This window comes from Apus apus, chromosome 2, assembly GCF_020740795.1.
Source record: "Apus apus isolate bApuApu2 chromosome 2, bApuApu2.pri.cur, whole genome shotgun sequence".
Classification (NCBI taxonomy): domain Eukaryota; kingdom Metazoa; phylum Chordata; class Aves; order Apodiformes; family Apodidae; genus Apus; species Apus apus.
This window is the reverse complement of record NC_067283.1, coordinates 40,234,680-40,257,177: the sequence shown is the minus strand read 5'-3', so window position 1 is coordinate 40,257,177 and position 22,498 is coordinate 40,234,680. Positions and strand designations below refer to the sequence as shown.

General features: G+C 40.8%; 2 protein-coding genes across 4 annotated transcripts in view; one reads left to right on the top strand and one right to left on the bottom strand.

Annotated features, from left to right (window-relative positions):
• The window catches only part of CMC1 (C-X9-C motif containing 1), a 957,521-nt gene extending 956,460 nt beyond the window's left edge, over window positions 1–1,061 (bottom strand). The window contains exon 1 of the mRNA XM_051610088.1: window positions 1,058–1,061. The gene's annotated coding sequence lies outside the window, so the exon portion shown is untranslated. The remainder of the gene's footprint in view (window positions 1–1,057) is intronic.
• Window positions 1,062–1,258: 197 nt separating this feature from the next.
• Window positions 1,259–22,498, top strand: part of TOP2B (DNA topoisomerase II beta) — a 62,397-nt gene continuing 41,157 nt past the window's right edge. For 2 of the 3 annotated variants that reach the window (XM_051609290.1, XM_051609291.1), the window contains exons 1-3: window positions 1,259–1,858; window positions 20,410–20,583; window positions 21,242–21,332. In XM_051609290.1, coding sequence (XP_051465250.1) covers window positions 1,796–1,858; window positions 20,410–20,583; window positions 21,242–21,332 — 328 coding nt within the window. In that variant the 5' untranslated portion in view covers window positions 1,259–1,795. The remainder of the gene's footprint in view (window positions 1,859–20,409; window positions 20,584–21,241; window positions 21,333–22,498) is intronic. The other variant, XM_051609289.1, reaches the window with a different exon arrangement.

Below are 22,498 nucleotides of genomic sequence, written 5' to 3'. Positions count from 1 at the left end.
ATACACACACCATTCAGGCCTAGGAGGTAGATTCTAAGTTACAGCACCTTTTTCAAAACGGCAAGTATTTTGGAACAGCATTGTCTACTCTGTACAGAATAGGGTGCTTTATGATGCGGCCCCTTAATGAGGCAACTGGAAGAAACCGCAACACGGTGACGCTGAAAAGCGTTTATAGTAGCAGCAGAATAAAGTTCTAGTGAGACAGCTGAGAGAGGGAGCCCCACCGGCTGCTGACCGCGGTCCAGGAGAGGGCAGTGGTTTATAAACCCTCTTCTGCCTGGAGCGTGGGGACTTCAATCCTGCTCCAGCTGCCGCAGGGCGCAGCGGCGGCGGCGGGGATGGGCGGTGGAGCGGGGGGGGAAGAACTGCCCACCGAGCCCCCAGACTCCTGCCCCACCTCCCGCCCCACCTCTCCTCCACCCGCCTACTGCACCATCCACCTCGCAGGCCAGGAAAAGGGGACAGCCGCGCCCTGCCGACCCTCACAGAACGTTTCCCTCTGCTGGGGCGGGGGGCGACACACGCTCCTGGCGGGAAAGCAAAGCCTCTCTTTCCTCGCGGAGCGGAAAGGCCGGGCCCGGGGCAGCACCCGCGCCTGCCCCGCGGCCCCCGGAGGGCGGGTGCTGCCCCGGCAGGGCGGCTCTCCCTCCCGCCCCGCTCCCGGCCCCGCTGCCGGCCCCGCCCCGGGCCCTCGGCAGCGCCCCCGCGCGGCGGCCGGGCTCCCCGCTGTTGCCACCCGCAGTGACGTCTGACGCGCCGCGGCTCCCGCCGCTCCGATTGGCGGCGGCGCTCGCGGCCTGCCCGCCTCTGGCGCCGTGATTGGCGGGCCCGGCCGGGGCGCTGGGGGAGGGGAGGGCGGCCCGGGCCGGCGGCGCGGGGAGGCGGGAGCGGGTGCGGGACGGGGCAGCGCGCGTATTGTCTGCGCGGCGGGGCCCCGGCGGCAGCGGCTCGGGGGGTGGGGAGAAGGCGGGGGAGCGGCACCGGGCACCGGAAAGGGGTGGAGGGAGGAGGGGAAGGGGGGCTGGGCCAGCTCCGGGGGGCGGCGGGCGGCGCGTGCGCGCGGGAGAGAGGGGGAGCGGGGTGGGGGGGGGGGGTTGGCGGGGGCTGCGCGGGCGCTCGCGTGCGGGTGCGCGCCCGCGCGGGGAAGGAAGGCGCGAGCGGGGGAGGGGACAAGGGGGAGATTGTATTATTCGTCTGTTTTCCGGGTCTTTGTGGCTGCGGGGGGCAGGGCCCGGGGGCGGGGAGGCGGGAGGCAGCGCTGCGGCGGCGGCGGGAGCGGCGGCTGTTGTTGCCGCCGCCGTGAGGGGCCGGGACCGTCAGTCCCTTTAAACCGGCGGGAGCCGCAGGCCCGGCTGGGCCCGCCCGCCGCGGGTGGGTCGGAGCGCGGGCGGCGGAAGGGCGCTTTTGTGCGGGCGGCGCGGCCCCGCGGCCGCCCTTCCTTCCTCGGCCCGCTGCGCCGGGCGCTTTCCTTCCTTCCTTCCTTCCTCCCTCCCTCCCTCCACGGACACAGGAGGAGCCCTCGCCCAGCCCGGCGGATTATTTTCCTTCGCCTCAGCTGCGCTCCCCAGCATGAACTAGGAGGCGGGCCGGAGGGGGCGGGGAGCGCTCGGTGTCGGGGGGCCTGTGTGTGCGTGTGCGGGCGGGCGAGGGGCTGCGGGGCTCCCGGGCCCGCGCGGCGCCGGAGGGGCCGGGGCGGAGCGCGAAGGGCGGGCGCGGCGCTGCCAGGCCCCGTGTCGGCCCTCTCGGTTGCCGCCTTGCGCCCTCGCTTCGGCTGGGGAGAAACGGGCAGAAAATGGCAAAGTCTGGAGGAGGAGGCGGCGGAGGAGGAGGCGGCAGCGGCGGACTGACTTGGGTGGTAAGTTGTGGGGCTGCGCGGCGTTGTGTTGTGTTGCTTGCGCGTTTTGCTTTTTAAAAATTATTGCTTATTTTTGCGCCGCTTGCCTATGTGGGAAGAGCGCGGGTTGTCTTTTAAACGAGTAAGAAACCGAGGGCTGGCGTGGACGGGGAGGCGGGAGAGAGAAGGGGTAGCCTGGGCTTGGGCGGGAGGTGGGCGTTAGCAGAAGAGGAGCTTGCGGCCGTGAGGGGCTGGGCAGGGTGCTCGGGACTAGGGGAAAGTTACTCTGAGCCAGCAGGCAGGAAGAAGCGTCCTGCCTTTGGGGGAGTGGATGGGTCAGCAGGGCGGTTGGGAAGACCCTGTCCTCCCAAGCGGGAGGTGGGCTGCCTGTCACCCTGTGCGAGGCGCAGCTGCTGCCTCTTGGTGCTAGAGCAGAGTCTTTGCCGGCTAACCAAGGGGCTGCGAGTTGATCCCAGCTTCTTTGCTAAAGCAAAGACAATACCTGAAGTTCATAAGTTTCAGCGATGGGTAACGAGGTTTTCAGAGACTTTCAGGTGGGTGGAGCTGTGTGTGCTTTCTATTGTGTCTTGGAATTAAACTTCATTATTTTAGAAAAGTTGTAGCTCTGTAACAGGGCCAGTCAGGTGTCTGGTTTTGGTTTTGTTTTTTACTGCTTTTCGGATTGGTCTGAAGCAGTAAGGTTTGGGAGGGTGCAGGTGAGAACTAACTCTAGAGCTGGTGAATCATTTTGAGCCGTTTTAAAGTCCTTTGAGATTGTTATTATCCCTGGCTCTCAATGTAGAGCGATGCTCTCCTTGTCTGTAGTAATAGTGGGTGCTCTCCGCCTTTGGTAAGGCCTGAGGAGGGAGGAGCGAAGATGACCTGAAGGGGTCTGGTGCAGCCAATCAATGACTGCGCTGCCTTTCTCTCTTGCTCAGTGTTGTGTTCAAAAGAGGGTAACTTCTTTAATGTCTAAGGAGAATACAGATGGTGAGGTAGCTGCATTTTTAATCAGATTCATATGCTTTATGGAGTTAGAAACTTCTAAGAAGTCTTGTCAAAGAGAATAATGGCCAACTTGTTCTTCTGTTGCATCTTTTTACGTCTTCGAGCTCTTGGAAAAAGAATTTGAATAGCATTCTTGGGATGAACAAATCCTGAGTATTCTGATGATGGACTATTTCTGTGGCTTTAATTGCTGCATTTTATGTTGCTAATTCTCTTTTTCATTTTAAGAATCTGGCAGCATGGAAAGGTGTATAAAAATGAGCAAGTTTCTGTGTGTGCCACTTGAAATTAGACAGTTTAGATATGGGAACAGCTTAAGTAGACAAGCTAAAATTATTCTCCTTTCCTTCCTGCAATACTATATGATCTTTATGAACTGTGGTCCTTGGATAGCTCTTCAGAATTTAGATTTTTACGGGCTGGCTTGGACCAAGTAATTGAAATTTGTGCAGCTCACATAGAAAACTGCAGAATGAAGTGTGAAAATCACTGAGTAGGCATTTTTAATGTAACAGGTACTTAAATGTAATGCGAATGAAAGTATGGCGAGTCAACAATTTGTTACAACTGGAAGTAATCAAACATTTCCTTTTCTAAAAGCAGTAAAACTTAGTGTTTTTGTCATCTCAGAGTAATTGTAGGGAAATAACTAGATTTTAGTTAAAACTGTTGTTTTGGTTTGGGTTTTTTTGGAAAACAGTAGGATGATGTTTCTTTCCCTCGCATGCATTTTAAGTGCTGAAGATAGAACTTTTGAGCCAATTCCTAAAGCGAAACCTGTGTAATGCCAGCTGTAGAACACTGGCACACAAAAGAGCAATATCGTGGCACTGAAATGTACGGGGCAGTGACTAGCGATGAGTTCAGTGTGTGGGCCAAAAAAAACGTTGGTTCAGGCAGTGGTTCTTGAGTAGATAACATATGCTGGCCTTGAGGATGAGAGCTACAAAGCTAGTTTCAGCTGTCTGGTTTTAATCTGGTTGCCATACATTTGTTGGGTTTGCAACTATTTGGTTTTAAGTTGTTTTGAAACTACCTTGATTTTTTTTTTTTTTTAAGCCTTTTAATTAAGTGTTGAAACCATTAGGGTGCTTACTTCTGAGTAACATACTTTGTATTGCTAGTGGTTTCTTTGTAAGACCATGAGTTAAACAATTAAAGGATAACAGAAGTAAGCCAAGTTCTGAAGATGAGGAAATGTTTAAAACTTAGTGGAATGTTAATTTATGTTTCAAGCTAGCAAATCCTATATATGTAACCTGATGTGCATATCTTAACAAAGAGTTGTGTGTTACCTTAGCTTTGGTTGTGATAGGAGCAGCGTGCTTGTTCATCAGCTCAACCAACTAGAAGAGAATTACGTGCAGTACTGAAAAAGGAAGGGTACTTTATGCAGTGGAGAATTTACCTTAGAGTGAATTTCATCAGAAGAGCATCATACAAGCATCAGGTGATGTCTATCTTTTAAAAGGAAGATGCTCTCAGTGTTCTTGGAAACAAACAGCAAGTCAGCTGTGTTTTCAGCTACCTGAAACAGAAGTTGAAGAAATGTAACTAGCAGTATTTAGCTGGCAAGTAGGTACAGTTGGCAGTGGTGGGGACCCATGGGAGTATATAAATTGAAAATGTTTATTGGAAAAATCATTTAGCACTATGTAACTGAAAATAACCCAAGATAACCTCTGATTTATCAAGTGTACTAATCGTTTTTTGAGGAGCTGCTTTTTTTTTTTTTTTGTCTAGTTGTGTAGTGTTTTTTAATCAATTTTTAGTTCCCCACAGTATTTGTTGGTAGAAGGTGGAGTTTTGACCAAGAGATTGCTTTTAATTACTATTGGTGGATGATTTCCAGGGGTCACCCACAAAAGTGTTAAATTGTATTAAGAGTTAGTTACAAAAGCATGGATTTGTATCTAGAGGAGTTTTCATTGGTGAAACATAATGGCACTTTCCAATGCTAGGAAAACTGACTTGGAACAAAAGAAGTAATTCTTCAACCTTTCTGTGTATTTAGGGCCTACAGAAAATGTCGTAATAGTATAGTGATAGGATTTTTTTTTTCAAATAAATATGCCATGTATAGTGAAAGTGAAGTCATTGAAAGTAATACTGTGAACTATGTTGGTTTTTATTAAACAGTGATGCCCGCCCATGAAGATATTTCTTCTCAACCTTAAGAGCTACATGAGACTGATAAATGAAAGCTGAGACTCCTGATAAAAATTTCAGTCTTTGAACACCACTTCCTTTTTCCTGCCCTTTGTGAAAGGGATATTTTCCATTTCTAGGAAATACTAGCTTAAAATTAATACATGCTGAGTGTTAGTGTGACTTTTCTTTAAAATAAATAAATAAATCTGTGTGCTCCTTGAATGGAGCAGATGGAAATAATGTGTATTATTAGTAGATGGAAGTAATGTATATATTTGATTTATACTGGTCCATACTTAGTTTGAATAAATATAGTAGCAGTGTATTGGTAAGTGAAAAGATAGCAACCTTTCAAATAACCTGAATTCAGCTATTGGCACTTCTCAGCAGTTTCAAACTTTGCCTTGAAAAGAACTTGTAACTTTGTGTTGTCCTTTTTTTAAAAAAAAAAACAACAAACAGAAAGGATATATATGTAATAGAGAAGATAGGACAGTAGACTCGAAAGAAAAAAATAAATGAAACACCAATAAATAAAGCCCTCCCAACCCTTCTGTTAAAGGGACCTCATCTTTATTTTATAATTTCATTTCAAAACAAGTGCTCTTAACTGTAATACTGTAATATAGCTTTCAGTTTGACTTGGCTTTTAGAAATTTGTTTTGAAGTGATTAAAATCTTTCTTTTGAATAATCTGTGATAGTTCCCACTGATATACCATACTTCACTTTTTATAGATTCTGCACTAGGTTGTTTCTAACTGTATGGGGAAGGTTTTTGCATCTGAAGCCTAAACAGGGTCTCTCCTGCACCAAGGATCTGCCTGCTCTTGCTATATACCAAGCTTTATCCATGACTGTAAGTTGGGAGCAGGGGCTTTTAGGCAGGAGCAAGACAGGAGTTCCCTTCTGTCAGTATAGTGCTTGGAAGAAGAGTGTCAGGATGTGACAGGGTGCCTAAGAATTATAGGATGTTGCAGTCTTATCATGAGTCTATTCCTGTAAGCTGGCAGAATTCTGAAGTACAAACAGTTAAGAAATATTACTAGTAATATGACCAAATCATAACCAAATCTTCACTTTCTAAACATAAACATACTGTCCTAGAGGTGAACAAAGTGTAAATAGTTCTTTATTACTTTTATTATTGTTTATTACCTGCTCAATTTGAAAAGCATGACTAAATGAAGTTCCTGCCCCTGAATGCTCTAACCTCTTTAGTTGCCTTTCTAGACTGAGGTTAAAGCTCAGAATTAGGTCTGTGTTCTGTTTCTTTATCTGTATCAGACCTTCTCTTCCTTTGCTGGCTGAAGCTAGGCCTCACACACAGTTGTCACATATGTGACAGTTACATGTTCTGTTAATTACTGTGTTATCTTTCCTCTGCTATATTGTGGTGTCTAGGGGGTGGAGGGGAGGTCTTCCATTGTTGCCAAATCTTGTGTAAGCATCTATTTATTTTGCTATTATGTTAACTAGAGAACTGTTGTGGTGCTTTTGGGTTTTTGTAGGGTTTTGTTTTGTTTGGGGGGGGGTGTTGGTTTTGGTTTTTTTGTGCCTAGTATGCCCTCCCCTTCCCCACCACCTTCTTTTTTTTGTGTGTTTTATTAAACATAATGTGTTTTGTAGGCTTTGGAGTGATGTCGTACATCAGCAGTTGAAGGGAAGCAGCATCCTCTTGTTTTTGTTGAATTTCTGATTCTGGTGCCCTTAAGGAAGTAGTGTTACAAAGAGGTGTGATGACTCTCCAGAATATTCTATCACTAGAGGGAAATGTTTATGGCTCAGTTGGGTGAATCAGACACAATAGTTGCCCTATGGGGCTGTTTTCAATCCGTTCTCTTCTCAGCCTGTGACAGTGTATGGGATTGCCTGGCCCCTTGCACCTGGCCTTGTTGAACTCCATGTGGTTTGCATTAGTCCACCTCCAACCTGTCAAGGCATCCCTTCCCTCCAGCGTGACAACATAGCCGCACAGCCTGGTGGTAGAAATGGCAAACTTGCTGAGGCTCATGTTGTGTATTCTGAGCTGGGAGCCAAACTCTTTCTTCTGTAGGTGAAAGGATGTTGAATGCATAGAAGTGGGAAAGTAAATTTTAATGAGCTCTAGGGAAGCATGTAGATCTTCTGGATGTGGGGATTGATTTTTAAAAAATCCCCAGGGGATTACTTCAGGGTGTTCAGTGTGGAAGGGATGCATTCAAGCATCTGTCCTCTATTAATGTTCTAGCAGTCTAGATTTGTGTGTGTTTGTATATGTTTAACTTCTAAGTTATCCATGCTGTAATGAAGGTTAAATAAGGAATTACTTTATTTGGACAGATAAAGTAAACTTTCCAAACAAAAGAGTATATAAGTAGTAAGTGGGTTAGATTTGAAAAAAACCAAACTGTTTAAATCTAGTATTATCTTATCATAGACTTTATTTTCCAGAAGTAGATTTTTACCTTGCATGTAAACTGTCTTGTGTGTCTACTTGCAAAAGCAGATGCATATTTATATTTAGTTAATTAAAAAGCACCACATATGATGCATAGCTGATGGATATGAGTAATTCCATCCCTGCGAGTGGGTTTTATATATTACAGATTATATAGAGAGAACCTGGAACTGAAAGCTGGTACAGAAAACTGAATTTTCCTCATTTGAAGTAGTACATTTATTGCAAGTCACCCACAAAGAAAACATTATTCTGCACTGTATAGGTGGTTTGAAAGTTTTCAAAAGCAGATTGAACAAAAAGATATAGTTCTAAATGTGGATAACTGTGAAGAAATCTGTTTTGAAAATCACATGCTTGGAGACCTAGTGGTGTCCTCTCAAGTACATGTGGTGAAACCCAGGTATTTTGGAAGAATGTATTTTAATGCTGATACCCCAAATTTCAAGTCAAAGTCAAGGCATGTAAAATGCTTTTACAAACTTTAAAAATAAATACTGAAATTTAAAATACCGTATAAATTCTAGAAACCAACAAATGTGTCAGGATTAAGCATACCAAATGTTTATGGCTTTATAAAAACAGGAGAAAAATGATCCCCTGAAGCACAGTGATAGAATAGCTCTTAGTATTAGCAGTTTTTGCTCAAAAAGCATTTCCTTGCCATTGTCTTCAGGTAGTTCAGTAATGAGTACCCAGAGGTTGATATGAAAAGCAGGGAAAGATTTCTCCCCTCCCCAATAAGTGAGGATCAGATCTACTATTCTTAAAACTTTAGTGTGATTGCAAATGCTTTTACTTTTATGAGCCGAGTCCTTTTAAGTTGTTTTGAAGTATGGGTTTTTAAACTTTTTTCTACAATATCAGCTCATCTAGTTTTATTTGATAAAGCTATTTACAATGCTGTCTGCATCTTAATGCAATTCCGATTTACATTTAAATACATTTTGCCACTGAAAGTAAATTAAAGTGCTGCTTTTAATTTTTTTGTTAAAATGATAAATCTGTTTTGTTTTTTTTAAAACTCCACATCTAAGCAATTCTGTATAGTTTTTTTCTTCTAGTAAGAAAAAAGGGCATTAGCAAAGTTAGTGTAAAGGCTACTTGAGTTAGAGCACGTTTGAAAGGTTCAGATCTAAGCATCAGATCCATATTTTCCTTTGGATATAATTTTAAAAGCTACCTTACGGGGGGGCGGAAAGCTCTAAAAAAGGATTTACTTGCTTAATCTACTATGTTTTTCCTGATTTGTGAGGTAGAATTGCAATTGAGATATTAAGCAGGCCTCCTTTCATGGAAGCTATGTGTGATTACTTTTTTTTTTTGAGTGGGCCTGGTTAGACTGAGACTTCCTGAACAGATCTCTGAAAAACTGGGTAAATGTCTGCCTTAGTGAGATGCCCAAAACTCAAACATCAGCTTTCTAAATCTGAAGGAATCTACAAGAGGAGAGCAAGGAACAGTATTCTCTCATCATGACAAAATTGCAGGAACTGTGAGATAACATTGAAAAATTGTTTTCTTATAAACAAAAAGATTGAGATAAAGTGTGTGGGGGGAGGGCGGGGGGGAAGGAGAAAGCTCTTACAATCAGGTAACTTGATATATAACATTTATGTAAGAGCAGTTAGAATTCTGGGATCAGCCCCTAAGCAAAGCATCTTTGCTTATGAGAAATTGGTCATGTGAACTTCACTGGAGATACTGGAAAGCAGCTGTCCAATCTGGTAGCTCTGGGGCATTTTGACTCTTGGGAAGTTAGTTTAGTAGTGTATGAACACTTCAATCTTGTGTTTATTCCCTTGGTAGTTGTGTGCCATGATGTAAAGACAGAAGAATGACAAGGTGTCTGGGTTAAAATAACACCATCTTAGACCAGCTTATAGAGTTCTAGTGCATGCAATCAGTCATTCAGGGTATTGCCTCCATGCATCAACACAGAGCTCTGTGATGGCTGAGATAATGTTTTTCATCGTATCTTATTTAGTGATCCTAACTTAAAGTCTTTTCCACCACTGTTGTATTACAGTATTGTCATGAAAACAGTGAAATATTATGTCACAATCTTCAAGTAAAATGGAGGTGATTTGCTTGGAGAAGAGCAGTTGCAAGAAGTGAGGCAGTTACTCTGTTATCAAGCAGACCTGGGAGAGAATTTTTCTTGAATTCACAAATAAGACTGTATAAGCATATGTGGAATCGGCTGCGGGGAGGAAGTTTCTTACCTGCGTTTGCTGATAGAGAGGGAGGGAGATGGTCCAGATACAAGAGAGTAAGCAAACATGAAGTTATATCATGTTTACCTGCTCTTCCTGATACTAACTAAATCTTTCAGAATATGCCATGGAGGCTTTCTTCTTTGTCAGTGGAGCAATAAACAGACATGCTATGTAACACAAATTATTAACAGCTGAATGATTTAAAAATTAATCTCAAAATATATTTGAAATTATTTTGAGTCTTTTATATGGTACCTTTTATGGAGGGGTGAATTCTTCTGCCTGCTAAGATGCAATTCTTAAATGGAAAATTAGAGGGTAGAATTTTCATGATCTTCAAGGTTGTCAGTATTTTTAATGAGCAACCCTGAAAGGGTTTTCTTAATGACCTCTGCAGGAATATTGCTGTGGGAGAATGAATGCTTGAGTTTTGAAACAGTGCTCAGGCTTTTTTGACTCATTGATGGCTCTGTTTTTCTCCTTCTGATTTGCTGTAAGTGTCCAGAACACCAAATCTGTGATCCTTTCTCATGGAGTTTAATACAGAATGGAGACTAGATCATGGAGTGTATTTATGAGACTAGTAAAACATTTTAAGATTTGTAAATTTTCCAGGGCAACAGTAGATGTTGCACAATGGGAATTGAGCAATTAAACTCAAGCTACTTTTTAAAAGAGCACTGGCTTCATACTTAATTTAACATGACAGAAAACAAAATATTTTGAAAATACAGAATGCCAGAAGGTGGCTGTGTTAGTGTAGACATTTCTCATATAAAAAATCTGATGCATATGTTATTGTGCAGCAAACTGGTATTCGGGAAGAAGTGATGTGATGATTATTCATGAGCTTTAAGAGTTTGTTCTCTGTTGGGGACATTTTTTTAAAAGAAAAAAACTCAGCTTCTGTTGAGCTGGTACTTTGTGTTTAGTAAATATGTTGCTTTTGCTTTTTCTCTTCTGAAGATTTTAGGGGGCAGGCTTTCAATTGTTACTGCTAATCATACTGTGTTCCTTTTTGAGGGCTTCATATATGTTAGAAGTACAAAAACCTCAAGGATCATAGTCAAGGTGTTGCATGTTTCAATGCAAGGTAGACATGCAGGTAGGAAAGGCATAGGAATCCTGATATACTGAAGGCTATTACATTAATGAGTTTAAAAATCTGATTCTGTTGTATGGTGGAGAATTGCTTCTCATTGAAGAGTGCAATGGGATAAGTAATCTCTTAAGTGATATTTGGATTCTCCTCTATCAATAATATAACATGACTAGTAATCCTGAAACTGACTAGAAAAGACTGGGCTTTGAGTGTTGTGTAGAATAAAATCTTTATGTGTGGGTTCAGTCACTGCTTCCATTGTATTGCAATGTGACTCCTGTTCCATGGTAGTATGCCAGTTAAGATGAGCTGAAAAAACTAACTTGTTTGATTTGTGCTCTCAGTGTATCATGAATGTCTTGACTATTGTCTTACTCATGCATGAAGCTTTTCCTGCAGTTAGTTTATTAGTCTGAAGATAATTCAGCAGAGTAAAAATACCTTGTGATTCAATATGGGTTCAGCTGGCTCTAGAACCTATAGGATCTAGAAGGAAAGATCACAATGCTGTTCTAGGTATGTGATATTTGACATACAGCCTTAATGGGTTTTCAAGATTTTGTTCTTCAGAAGGATGTATCAGGTTGAGTTGTTCACTTTCAAAGTAATCTTTGCAACTGAAATGAAAATGTGCTAAGAGTCTAGAATACTTCACAGCACTCAAACTGGTGATGCAATAAAATATTAAAAAGGGCAAGGATATGGGCAACACTGAGTTACGAAGAGGTGCTGCCAGATACTGATGACCTAAAATCCTGATGCCAGTACCTCTAACTTTTTAATTTCTTGTCTGTTGGAGGGCTTGTGTGTGAGCTGGTTGACTAAACAGTGGACCAAACAGATTTTGTCATTCAGTGACCAAGCCACTTTGTTCAGTAGTTCCAAGGGTCGCAGTTCTAAGAATCTGTAGGAATACTGTCTTAAGTTGTCTTAAATTTTAACACAAATAAATTCCTTTTCTTTGTGAGTAATTTTTGTTTGTTTGTTTGTTTCTTGTCTCTGAATTTTAGCTGGAAAAACAAATTCTTAAAAGACTTATTTGTTACCAAAGCATCTGTAGATATACTGTTTGATACTAGGTGAACAGTATCAAAATGTAGTATTGGAATAGAACTTGTCAGTGGATAGAGAACTAAAAAAATTCAGACCCTTAAAAACATAACAGGCAAGTTCATTTGAACTGTCATCGTGCATGGGCAGATGTGAGACACTTGCTTTTAAAGAAAATAATAAATATCAGGATCTGAATGTACCTGCTGATTGTATCTAAACCTGGGCCAAATAAAGGAGAACTCTTACTGTAATAAATGAGTGTAAAGTGTAAGTGAATTAATATTTAAAACAATATACATAATTTTTCTGGTCAGATGTAGCGAGCATACATATTTGCACAGAAGTGTTACTCTCTTTTTTCAAACTCTTGTGGAGAAAGCAAATCCCTACATTTTCATTTAAATCTAGTGTGATAATTGTGCATTTTTAAACCTAAAATAAGAATAATGACACTTTTATTCTGTCTAGCCAGTGAATAGGAAGATGAAGCTATGTAATTCTAAGAATGTAATTTTATGGTGCAACTAAGCAATGTAATATTTGCTGAAAAAATGTATTGTTGTGGTGGGTTTTTTTTGTTGGGTTTTTGTTTTGTTTTGTTTTTTAATCTTATGCTCCTAGCTGTATATTTCTGTCTTTTTGTTGCACCAGTACTTGTCTGATTCTCTAGCAAGCTTGATCAGGAAAATGAGCCAGTGGACAACTGATTGTTTCTAGCTGATGAAAAATGAGGGATGGCTCCACTTGCTTCTTGAACTGGCTTGTGAGGTCAGTTTGATTCCACTGCATGGAGTGGAGAAACAGCAGAAGAGGGAAGAAAGAAGGAATTTTTCCACTTCAGTGATTAACTCTTGTGCTTTTCTGTAAGGGAGAAATCTGACCATTCTGAAGCTATTGTGTAACTGAATCATCGTAACAAAACTCCATGTTATGTGATCCTTTCAGAACCCAGAGCAAATTGTCCAAACCAGGAGATAAAAAATTTAGGAATTTGAAATAAAGTCAGTAGTCTCACTGGAGTAAGACTGGTTCTGAGTCAGTTTACTGGGACCTCCTTCCTACAGTCAGCTTTGGGAAGCATACCATAGAGATTTGGTTCATGCCCCTAATGGTATGCAGTGATCTATGGAAATTTGCTGTGGTCACAGGGAACTGTTACTTTTGTGTGTTTTCATCTTGGCAAGAGAGCCAAAGCATTTGTTAAACACAGCAGGAGACTAGTTTGTTTTGAAACTCCCTCCAGTTTTGTTTTCATGGTGGGAGGTATTCTCAGGCAGGGTTTTCTTTGAGAAAACTGCAAAATGTTTAGGTTACAAGGTATTAATTGTCTATTTTTCTAAGGCAAGAAGAGGCCATTATGATCAAGTATGTAACACCACGCTACAGGCAAATGCATGTTATCTATACAAATACCTAGTAATTACCATATTCCATCTATATAGTCTTTTGAGGTATAGCATCTCTTCCTCAGAAGAGGTGATCTTGTTTTGAACTGTAAGTGGTAGAAAATCTATTACATCTCTGGATTTCATTACTTAATTAACTTCCCTAGGTTTTAGAGCTTAATTACACTCAAAATTTGCTGTCTTGTCTCACTAAATGTGCTTATCCTACACTTTATTTAAGGGAATGTAGGACACATGGCATGTGCTTTTCTAAATTCTTATGTCCCAAGGCTGCATTTGCCTTTCAGGAGACCAATCATTGCATGCAGTAAATTTAGGAGTTTAAGGCAGAAAAGACAAAGCTGAAGTGAAGGTAGCTTTTTTGTTCACATAGTAATGTGTCTCCTCTATTCCTTTATGCTTGTCTACTAGTCTAGAAAATGAACACTTTCTTGCCACCTGTATAGGGGGAAAAAAGAATGGGCAGGCTAAAGAGAAATTGATTGGGGTTTTTTTTTGTGCTGTAGTTTACAGTGTGGAGGAGGAGATGGCAATGGACAATACAGGATAAAGTCTATGTAAGCGGGGAGACGCATGAACATTTTTAAGGATTTTCAACTTCTTGCGACAGTGAAATTCAGCTACTTAAATAAAGTAAAGCTATGACCTAAAGAAGTACCTTAAGGTATCTATTCTAGTTATGGTATCATTGAAACTGATGATCCAACCTATGTTCTTATTTGTAGCTTTACATTGTATTGTTTATTTAGATAGGAAAAGCTTTTGTAGCTTTACATTGTATTGTTTATTTAGATAGGAAAAGCTTTTCTCTGGTGCTGACAAACTGTCCAGATCAAATGTGTATTAAGATTTAGCATGTCAAAGTACAGCTGTTTGCAGCTTAAGTAACCAAACTCAGCATGGTAACTCAACATGATTTTGAAACACAAAGAAAGATTACATGACCCAGTTTTCTTTTTTAAAAGGCAATAAAAATCTGACATAATATAGATGTCACGCCTGCCCTGTTATATGCAGAAATTTCAATGGAGGAGACTGTAAGAAGAAAAAAAATAAATATGCAGAATGTGAAGACAGAAGATGCCAAAATTGAATAAGTGAGTTCTTAGGTTGCAGGTAGACAAGAAGAGTCTTGTTGACGAAGTGTCATCTATTAAAGGCTTCTTGAATTCTGACTCCTCACTTTGCAGAAAAAAAAAAATTCCTATAGCTTTGCACAGTGCTAGATATATTTATAGTGAAAACAGCTTCAATAGAGAAACTCTACAATTGTTGCAATTATACTGGAGGAAGCAGTTACTGTGATAAAACATCATTATGATATCATGCACAATAGTCTTGGTGTAGTAAACTGAGCAGCAACTGCTATCAACTGAGAATCATGTTTTTCCATACAGTTACCACTATGCTCTGTTTGAGTGTCTATGATGCTCGCTTCATCAGAGTCACTGTATGAAGTGTAACTGCATGTCTATAAAGAAGGACAGACAGTACTATAGGTTATAGTGTTCCAAACTACTGTAGGATGGGCATCTTGCTGGCTTACGTGTATGTGGATGTGTATATTTGTCATCAGCCTGAAGGGTTAGGAAGTCTGAAAGACTATCAAGAAGCTGTAAAGTCTGGAATGTCAGGAGAATGTTAGGAAAGTCAAACACTGTATTTACTAAAAACAGGCAACATTAAGATTGCAAGCAGACCCTAAAAATTGGGTAACCTGTTAAAAAACAGACTACTGTGAAGCAGAACACTTAAGCCTTTTGTGACACTTGGTTAATTCTCTTTAGGGGTTTTCTCATGAAACAACAGCTGGTGCTGTTTTGAGAAGTGTTATTGGAGCTCTAACAATATGAAGATCTTTCATACAAGACAGAATACAAAAGGCATTCTTGAGACAATTCCAAAATATACAGAAGAGATTGTCAGTTTAACAACAGTGCAGTTTAGTGCTTGCTCAGTTAGTACAGCAGGACATACTTTTTTTTTTACTTGTATTTTACGTAGTAAAGCTCAGCAGATGAAAGCACTTTTAATCTTTAAAGGGATCAAGGAAAACGTAATAGGAAGACTATGGGGGATGTTTGTGTCCACAGATCTGTGTTCTGGATTTGGTGATGAAGATTTCGTATTTTTGGGGATGAGTTCTAAACATTGCTTGAATTCTATAAATGTCCATTCAGGACAAAGTTATAGGGATTTGGAGTTGGTCTTCTGTTTCAGAGTACAGAAAGCCCTAAAGGCTTGGTCTGGGAAACTGCAGTTCTGTGGACCTCTGATGCTTGCATGCCTGCATAATGCCATTATGTTATGGGTTTTGTTTTATACTTATGTTTCAGTAAAGTGCAAGTTAAATAACTTCTGAATAACACAGATATTTTTTGCATACAGAAGATAAACTGTATTTGAAGGATTTTAAAAATACAACCTGTCCTGTTCTATGATGATGAAACTAAAAGTTTAAGTAGAGTGAACTGAAAAGATGTTTTTGATCTCTTAGTAAAAACTGGAAATAAAGTTAAGACTACTTCTTTTCTTTTAATAATCGCTGACCAGGAAGAAAAAATGTTACGTTGATCCTTTGTGTGTTTTTTTTTCCTCTCTTAAATCATATATAACCATATTCTATTAATTAGTGTGTTACAAAAGATAGTAGACATAGCTGTCACAGGGAACAGTAACAGAAGATCCTTACTGAGTTTGCTCTAACTCACACCCTGCTGGCCACACTTGCTTTGATTCAGCCCAGGATGGGGTTGGCCCTCTGGGCTGCAAGTGCACACTGACAGCTCATAGAATTGCCAAGTTTGGAAAAAAAGACCTTCAAGATCATCAAGTCCAACCATCTGCCCTATAACCCCTAGCCAATCAGCTATCTCCTGAAACACCCTGTCTACTGCTTTTTTGAACACCTGTGGTGATGGGTGCTTCTACTGCCTCCCTGGGCAGCCTGTTCCAATGCCTCACCACTCTTTCTGTGAGTATCCAGCCTGAACCTCCCCTGGCATGGCTTGACGCCATTTCTTCTTGTCCTATCGCCAATCACCAGGGAGAAGAGGCCAACACACACCTCACCATGATCTCCTTTCAGGTAGTTGTAGAGGGTGATGAGGTCTCCCCTCAGCTTCCTCTTCTCCAGACTGAACAACCCCAGCTGCCTCAGCCACTCTTCATAAGGCTGAGCTTGTCATGTTGACTCATGTCAAGCTTCTCATCTACTGCCACCCCCAAGTCCTTCTCCTCAGGACTGCACTCCAGCCATTCTTCCCCCAGCCTGTATTTTTGCCTGGGGTTGCACCGACCCAGGTGCAGGACCTTGCACTTGGTCTTGTTGAACTTTGTGAGGTTGGCAATGGCTCACCTCTCCAGTCTGTCAGGGTCCCTCTGGGTGGCATACCTTCCCTCTAGGATGTCAACTGCTCCACACAGCTTTGTATCATCAGCAAACTTGCTGAGGATACACTCAATCCCACTGTCCATGTCTCCAACAGAGATGGTGAACAGCACTGCTCTCAGTACTCACCCCTGAGGAACACCACTTGTCACTTGCCTCCACCTGGACGCTGAACCATTGACCACAACTCTCTGGGTGCAGCCATCCAGCAATTACTTATCCATCGAGTGGTCTATCTGTCAAATCTGTGTTGTGTCAGTTTGGAGACCAGGATGTCATGTGTAACAGTGTCAAATGCTTTGTACAAATCTAGGAAGATGGTGTCAGTTGCTCTGCCATTATCCACCATCTCTGGAGCCTTGTCATAGAAGGCCACCAGACTGGTCAGGCATGATTTGCCCTTAGTGAAGCTATATTGGCTTTCACCAATCACCTCCTTATTTTCCATGTGCCTTAGCAGATTTTCCACTTGGATCTGTTCCATGATCTTGTCAGGCACAGAGGAGAGACTGACTGGCCTGTAGTTCCCCAGGTTTTCCTTTATCCCCTTTTTAAAAACTGGGACTATGTTACCTTTTTTCCATTGGCGGGAACCTCACCAGACTGCCATGACCTCTCAAATGTGATGGACAGAGGCTTAGCAACAGCATCCAGCAACTTCCTCAGGACCTGTGGATGGACCTCATCAGGTCCCATAGGCTTGTGCACCTTCATATTCTTCAGATGGTAACAAACCTCTTCTTCTCTTCCAGTGGGGGGATACTTCATTCTCCCAGTCCCTGCTTTCACCTTCTGGGGCCTTTGTGATGACGCTGGAGCACTTGTCAGAGAAGACAGATGCTAATAAGTAACTGAGAACCTCAGCCTTCTCAATGTCTTGCATAGCTAGGTCCCCCGTTTCCTTCAGGAGAGAGCCTACATATCCCTAGGTTGTCCTTTTTCCCCAAACATATCTATAAAAGCTTTTCTTACTCTTCTTTGCATCCTTGGTGAGGTTTAATTCCATCAAGGATTTGGCTCTCCTTACCTGATCCCTAGCTGCTCAGACAGCTTCTCTGTAGTCCTCCCAGGGTACCTGCCCCAGCTTCCACCCTCTGTATGCTTCCTTCTTAAGTTTGAGTTTTCCTGGGAGCTGCTTGCTCATCCACGCCGGCCTCCTGGAGTTTTTACCTGACTTTCTGTTAGTTGGGATGCGTCACTCTTGGGCCTGGAGGAGTGATCCTTAAATATCAGCCAGCCTTCATGGGCCCCTCTACCCTTCAGGATGATGTCCTAAGATGCTCTCTCAAGGAGATCCCTGAAGAGGCTGAAATCTGCCCTCCTGAAGTCAAGGGCAATTAACTTACTATGAGCCCTCCTTGCTGCCCTAAGGATCTTGAACTCCACCATTTCATGGTTGCTGCAACAAAGGCTGCCCTTGAGCTCAGCATCCCTGACCAGCACTTCCTTGTTGGTGAGAACAAAGTCCAGCATAGCACCCCTTCTTGTTTGTTCCTCGATTACTTGGAGAAGGAAGTTGTCATCCACACACTCTAGGAACCTCCTGGATTGTTTGTGCTTTGCAGAGTTGTCCCTCCAACAGATAGCAGGGTGGTTGAAGTCTCCCCTGAGTGTCATGTCACATATATATCTATCTATCTTAATATATATATCCTAAAATATATATAATATATCCATATATAATATATCCTGAATAGGTAATATTTATATGAACACACAGTGAAGCTCATTGGAAGCCTGGACATCATTTACAGAACTACTTCAATGAAATAAAATTTATGTTACAACTGTTGGCAATGCTTCCTTAGTAACAATTCTTTTTCCTCCTCTTCCATATATTAGTGTAATCTATCTGTTTGCTAAATCTGATTTTTCTGCCTGCTTAGCTGATCCATGGCTTATCTTTTTAGAGTCATGGTGGTGGGCTTGCCACAGTTTAAGACCAAATGACAGTGTGGAGACTAAATTAATTCAGATTCCAAAATACTTTAATCACACCTGCATGCAATTTTGTAAGTTCCCTGTGTGATGGGAAATGTGATGTGCTCCACAAGAAAAGTCATGGGAGTTAGTGTGGTTCCAATTCTGCTGAGTATAATCCTGTATAATACAGGATTATGGGGTCCCCTGGATTCTTTCTCTCATTTTATTTTGGATGCTGTCAGTTACAGGCCTATGTAATAGAGAATATTTGATTGTGATTTGGCCTTTTCATGTCTACTCAGGGCCAGACAATTGGCTGTTGTCATCACTGGTGCACACCGTCTGCTTGTCTCAAAGGTTCTCAAAATACATGTTTCATAGCTGTTCTGTAAATAAACGAGAAAAATGCAATCTCTTAGTCTGGAAGAGAAAGGTATGCTTTATTCCTGTGCCTGTTAAAAAGGAAAGGTTAAATAAAAAAACATCAAAACATAAATAGTAGAAGATGTTGGAGACTAATTTGAACAATTATGGGGGAAATTGTCCTTGTTAATTATGTGCTGTAGGTTGATGTTTGGCTTTTTGAGTCTGCTGAAGTTGTTTGGGAGAGTTCAGTGTCTTCTGCTTCTTGTTCTGATGTGCTTAAATGCTTTCTTACCCTTTGCTTTTAGTGCTGTCTGAGGCTGTAAGCAAAGGTTAGATTGAGATAGAACTGGTGATCCTCTCTTCTGGCTGAGAAATTTATATGGTGACTGGTTAATCCAGGATTCAGAGTTTAGCCTACATTTACTTTATACAGAGAATTTTTGGAAACAACTAAGTGGAAGTAAATATTTATCTGAGTGAGAAGTACGTTTGTTCTCTGTTGATTATTTTTACTGGTCAGGTACTTCAAAGTTCATAAACCCCCTATAAGAGTAGGAGACTAGTTCAAGTATTAAGCAGGTGGTGGCAAGTATTTTATTTTTTTTTTCTGATATGTCTGTTAGCCAGGTAAATAAGTCACGTGAATTCAAGTTACATGTAGGAACCTATACTGCAAAAAATCATACCTAGTCACTTGGTAGATATGCTCTTACTGTCTCAGAATGGGGCTTTTCTATATTTGCTTGCTCTGAGAGATTTAAACTTTTCCTTTGGTGTGGTTTTAGTTCAATGGAAATGAGGCATTTATCAGGAAAAAATTGCTGAAAAATGAACCAAATCCTTGTGTCCTCCCCCCTGAACTGGATATGCTTTCTGTAACACCATTTGCTCTTCTGTTTGAACCATTTTCCATCATCTCCAGCCACATTAGGCATGATTTCTGTTTAAATTACAACACTAGCCTATGTCATTTTGTTATTCTTTTCTTACAGGCCTTGACTTATTTGATCAGAAAGCATTCTAAGCTGGGATTGTGTCAGGTTAAATAAAGAATAGGTTCAGTTAAACAGAGAATGTAAACTATAGTAATTGAGAAGCCGTAGGAGAAGCATCACAGTGTTTCTTAAGTCCCACTGAATGAATTGTGCAAACTAAAATGTAAAAGAGTAGGTTTACTTTTATTATTTAGAGCAGCGTTCAGTATTTTGGATTCAAGTGCTTAAGTACAGAATGAATGTTATAAATACTTAACCAGAGGAAGTGGGTGTCTTTTGTTTCCTTATTTTGGTTTATCATGCTTAGAGTTTGAGTATGTGATAATTTGTTAAGAAACTGTCACATAATGTGTTAATTTCTTTCTCTTGAGAGGATAGCTTGATCTTAGTACATTTGAAACATAACATTTAAATTACATGACAATTTATCATTGTGGTTTTAACTGTCAGGTTTTATGTATCTTGAGAGTGATAGATTGAATGAATGAGGTTGATTGTTCCTGTCTTTTTTTTTTTTAGACATTATTTGATAATCAGATCAATGCTGCAAAAAAGGAAGACTCAGAAAGCACTAATAAAAATGACACTTCAAAGAAGATGTCTGTTGAGAGAGTTTATCAGAAAAAGACTCAGCTTGAGCACATCCTCCTCCGTCCAGACACCTACATTGGGTCAGTTGAACCATTAACTCAGGTAAGTAACTCACTAACTTTACAGTCTTAATAATTTTTGTTGGTTTAATGAGGAAATTACTACCCTGGTTAATAAATAGGTAAATCTCTACTTTTGCTTGTATTCCAAATTATCATGCTAGAAACTGATCATGTCTATCTGTGTGTGTGCAGAAAGAGGTCAAGAGAGGACTTTTTAAAGCAATGCTTAGTTAACCTGAAGAAATATGCTCAGAAAATATTGAAGATCAGACAAATGTAAACACACAGTTATTAGGTGTGTATGTGTTTACAAAAATGCCTATGCACACACAATTATTTATACATATTTGTAAATAGCATTTGCTCCAGGTCCAAAAATGCTTTGGTCTGTTTAGATAGACATCAGAGAATGTAAGCCTTCTGCTGGCACTTTTTTCATCTGTTTTCATGAAGTTGCAAATTATTTCAGCCTTCACTGTCTGCACTGTTGGAGTTGTCACCAAGCAGAAAATAATGCATTTTCATTATGGAAGTCTTTGTGGGTACAAGTGTTGTTTTTTGTCAGACTTCTACATCTGCTTTTGTCTCATATGACAGCAGCAATCAGATTGGAAGACTAAAGTTCCTGAAGTAAATAGATCTTACAGATTGGTTTACCAGGACAGTAAATATTTTTATTTTATTTTGTTTACGTGTAGTTAATGTGGGTTTATGATGAAGATGTAGGAATGAATTGCAGAGACGTTACCTTTGTTCCAGGCTTGTACAAGATCTTTGATGAAATCGTTGGTAAGTATTTAAAATAGTAATATTGCTTTAGCATGTTGGAGAGCACACTTTGTAGAGCTCTCAAAGCATCTTGACTTGTATCTAAGTGTAAATCACAGGCTTAGAGTTCCTCTAAACTTCAGTACATGAAAATTTTTGTGCATTTAAGTACTACAGAAAAGTTTTAAGAGAGGAGCGTTTTCAGTTGAACTTGTACAACAGTGTAAATGTTTGTTACTGAAAGTCTAAACTAGATCATTCTCTAAGATCAAGGCTATGACAAGATTTTTAATCTTCAAAGTTGATCAGGGCCACAGTTTTAAGTAACATTTGAAAGAGGATTATTCTTCTGTAAGAAGACAATTGAAAGTTGTCTGTTAACTTAGGTCATCATCTCATGAATCATTAAAACTACCTCCCATACAGAATGGTAATGGTGGTAATGACAATTCTTAGGTGGATCGTTTCTAGACTTGAGACAGCTTTAAAATGAAAAAGTATCATTTTTAATGAAAAGGCTCTTAATGATTTTAGCAAAAGCACTGTGAAATGTCTGGTATTATATTGAGATATTTGTAATCTATGAAGGTATTTAATTGATTTATCTTCTTGTCGTGTGTTTGAGTTTTAGTTAGCTATTTCATTAGTGATAAGACAAATGATTAAAATTCTTGTAGTGTGTTTTCATGATTCTGGTTTCTGTTATTTGTCCTTAGTGTACATTGCAGTATAGTTTAATTAAATTCTGATCAAATACTAATTTCTAGTTATCCTTAGTTATCCTTTTCATACTGAACTGTGTAAACTGTTTAGGAACTGACAACTGTTAATTGTCTTATGGGCTCTTTAGACATAACTTTTACTGCAATCAAAAAGCTCCTTAATTGGATGTCACTTTTTCAGGGTTAGGTTTCAGTGGCAAAGGGATGTGTAAACTCATCTGGTGATGCATGCAGTTTCCTAGAGTTTTTAACATATATAGTGCAATATGTGTTTTAACTGTCTAAACAAGTGCAGTGAGAGAAGAATTAAGTGTTCAGTATGTTAGGAACAGTTATGAGAACTGCATCACAAAATACACTCCTGTATTTCTAAGATAGTCTAACTGCTAGAAGTAGTAGTTATAAGAAGATTGAAAAATATCTTCTTATAGATAGTTGGTCACATTTATAGACTTCAGTAATAAG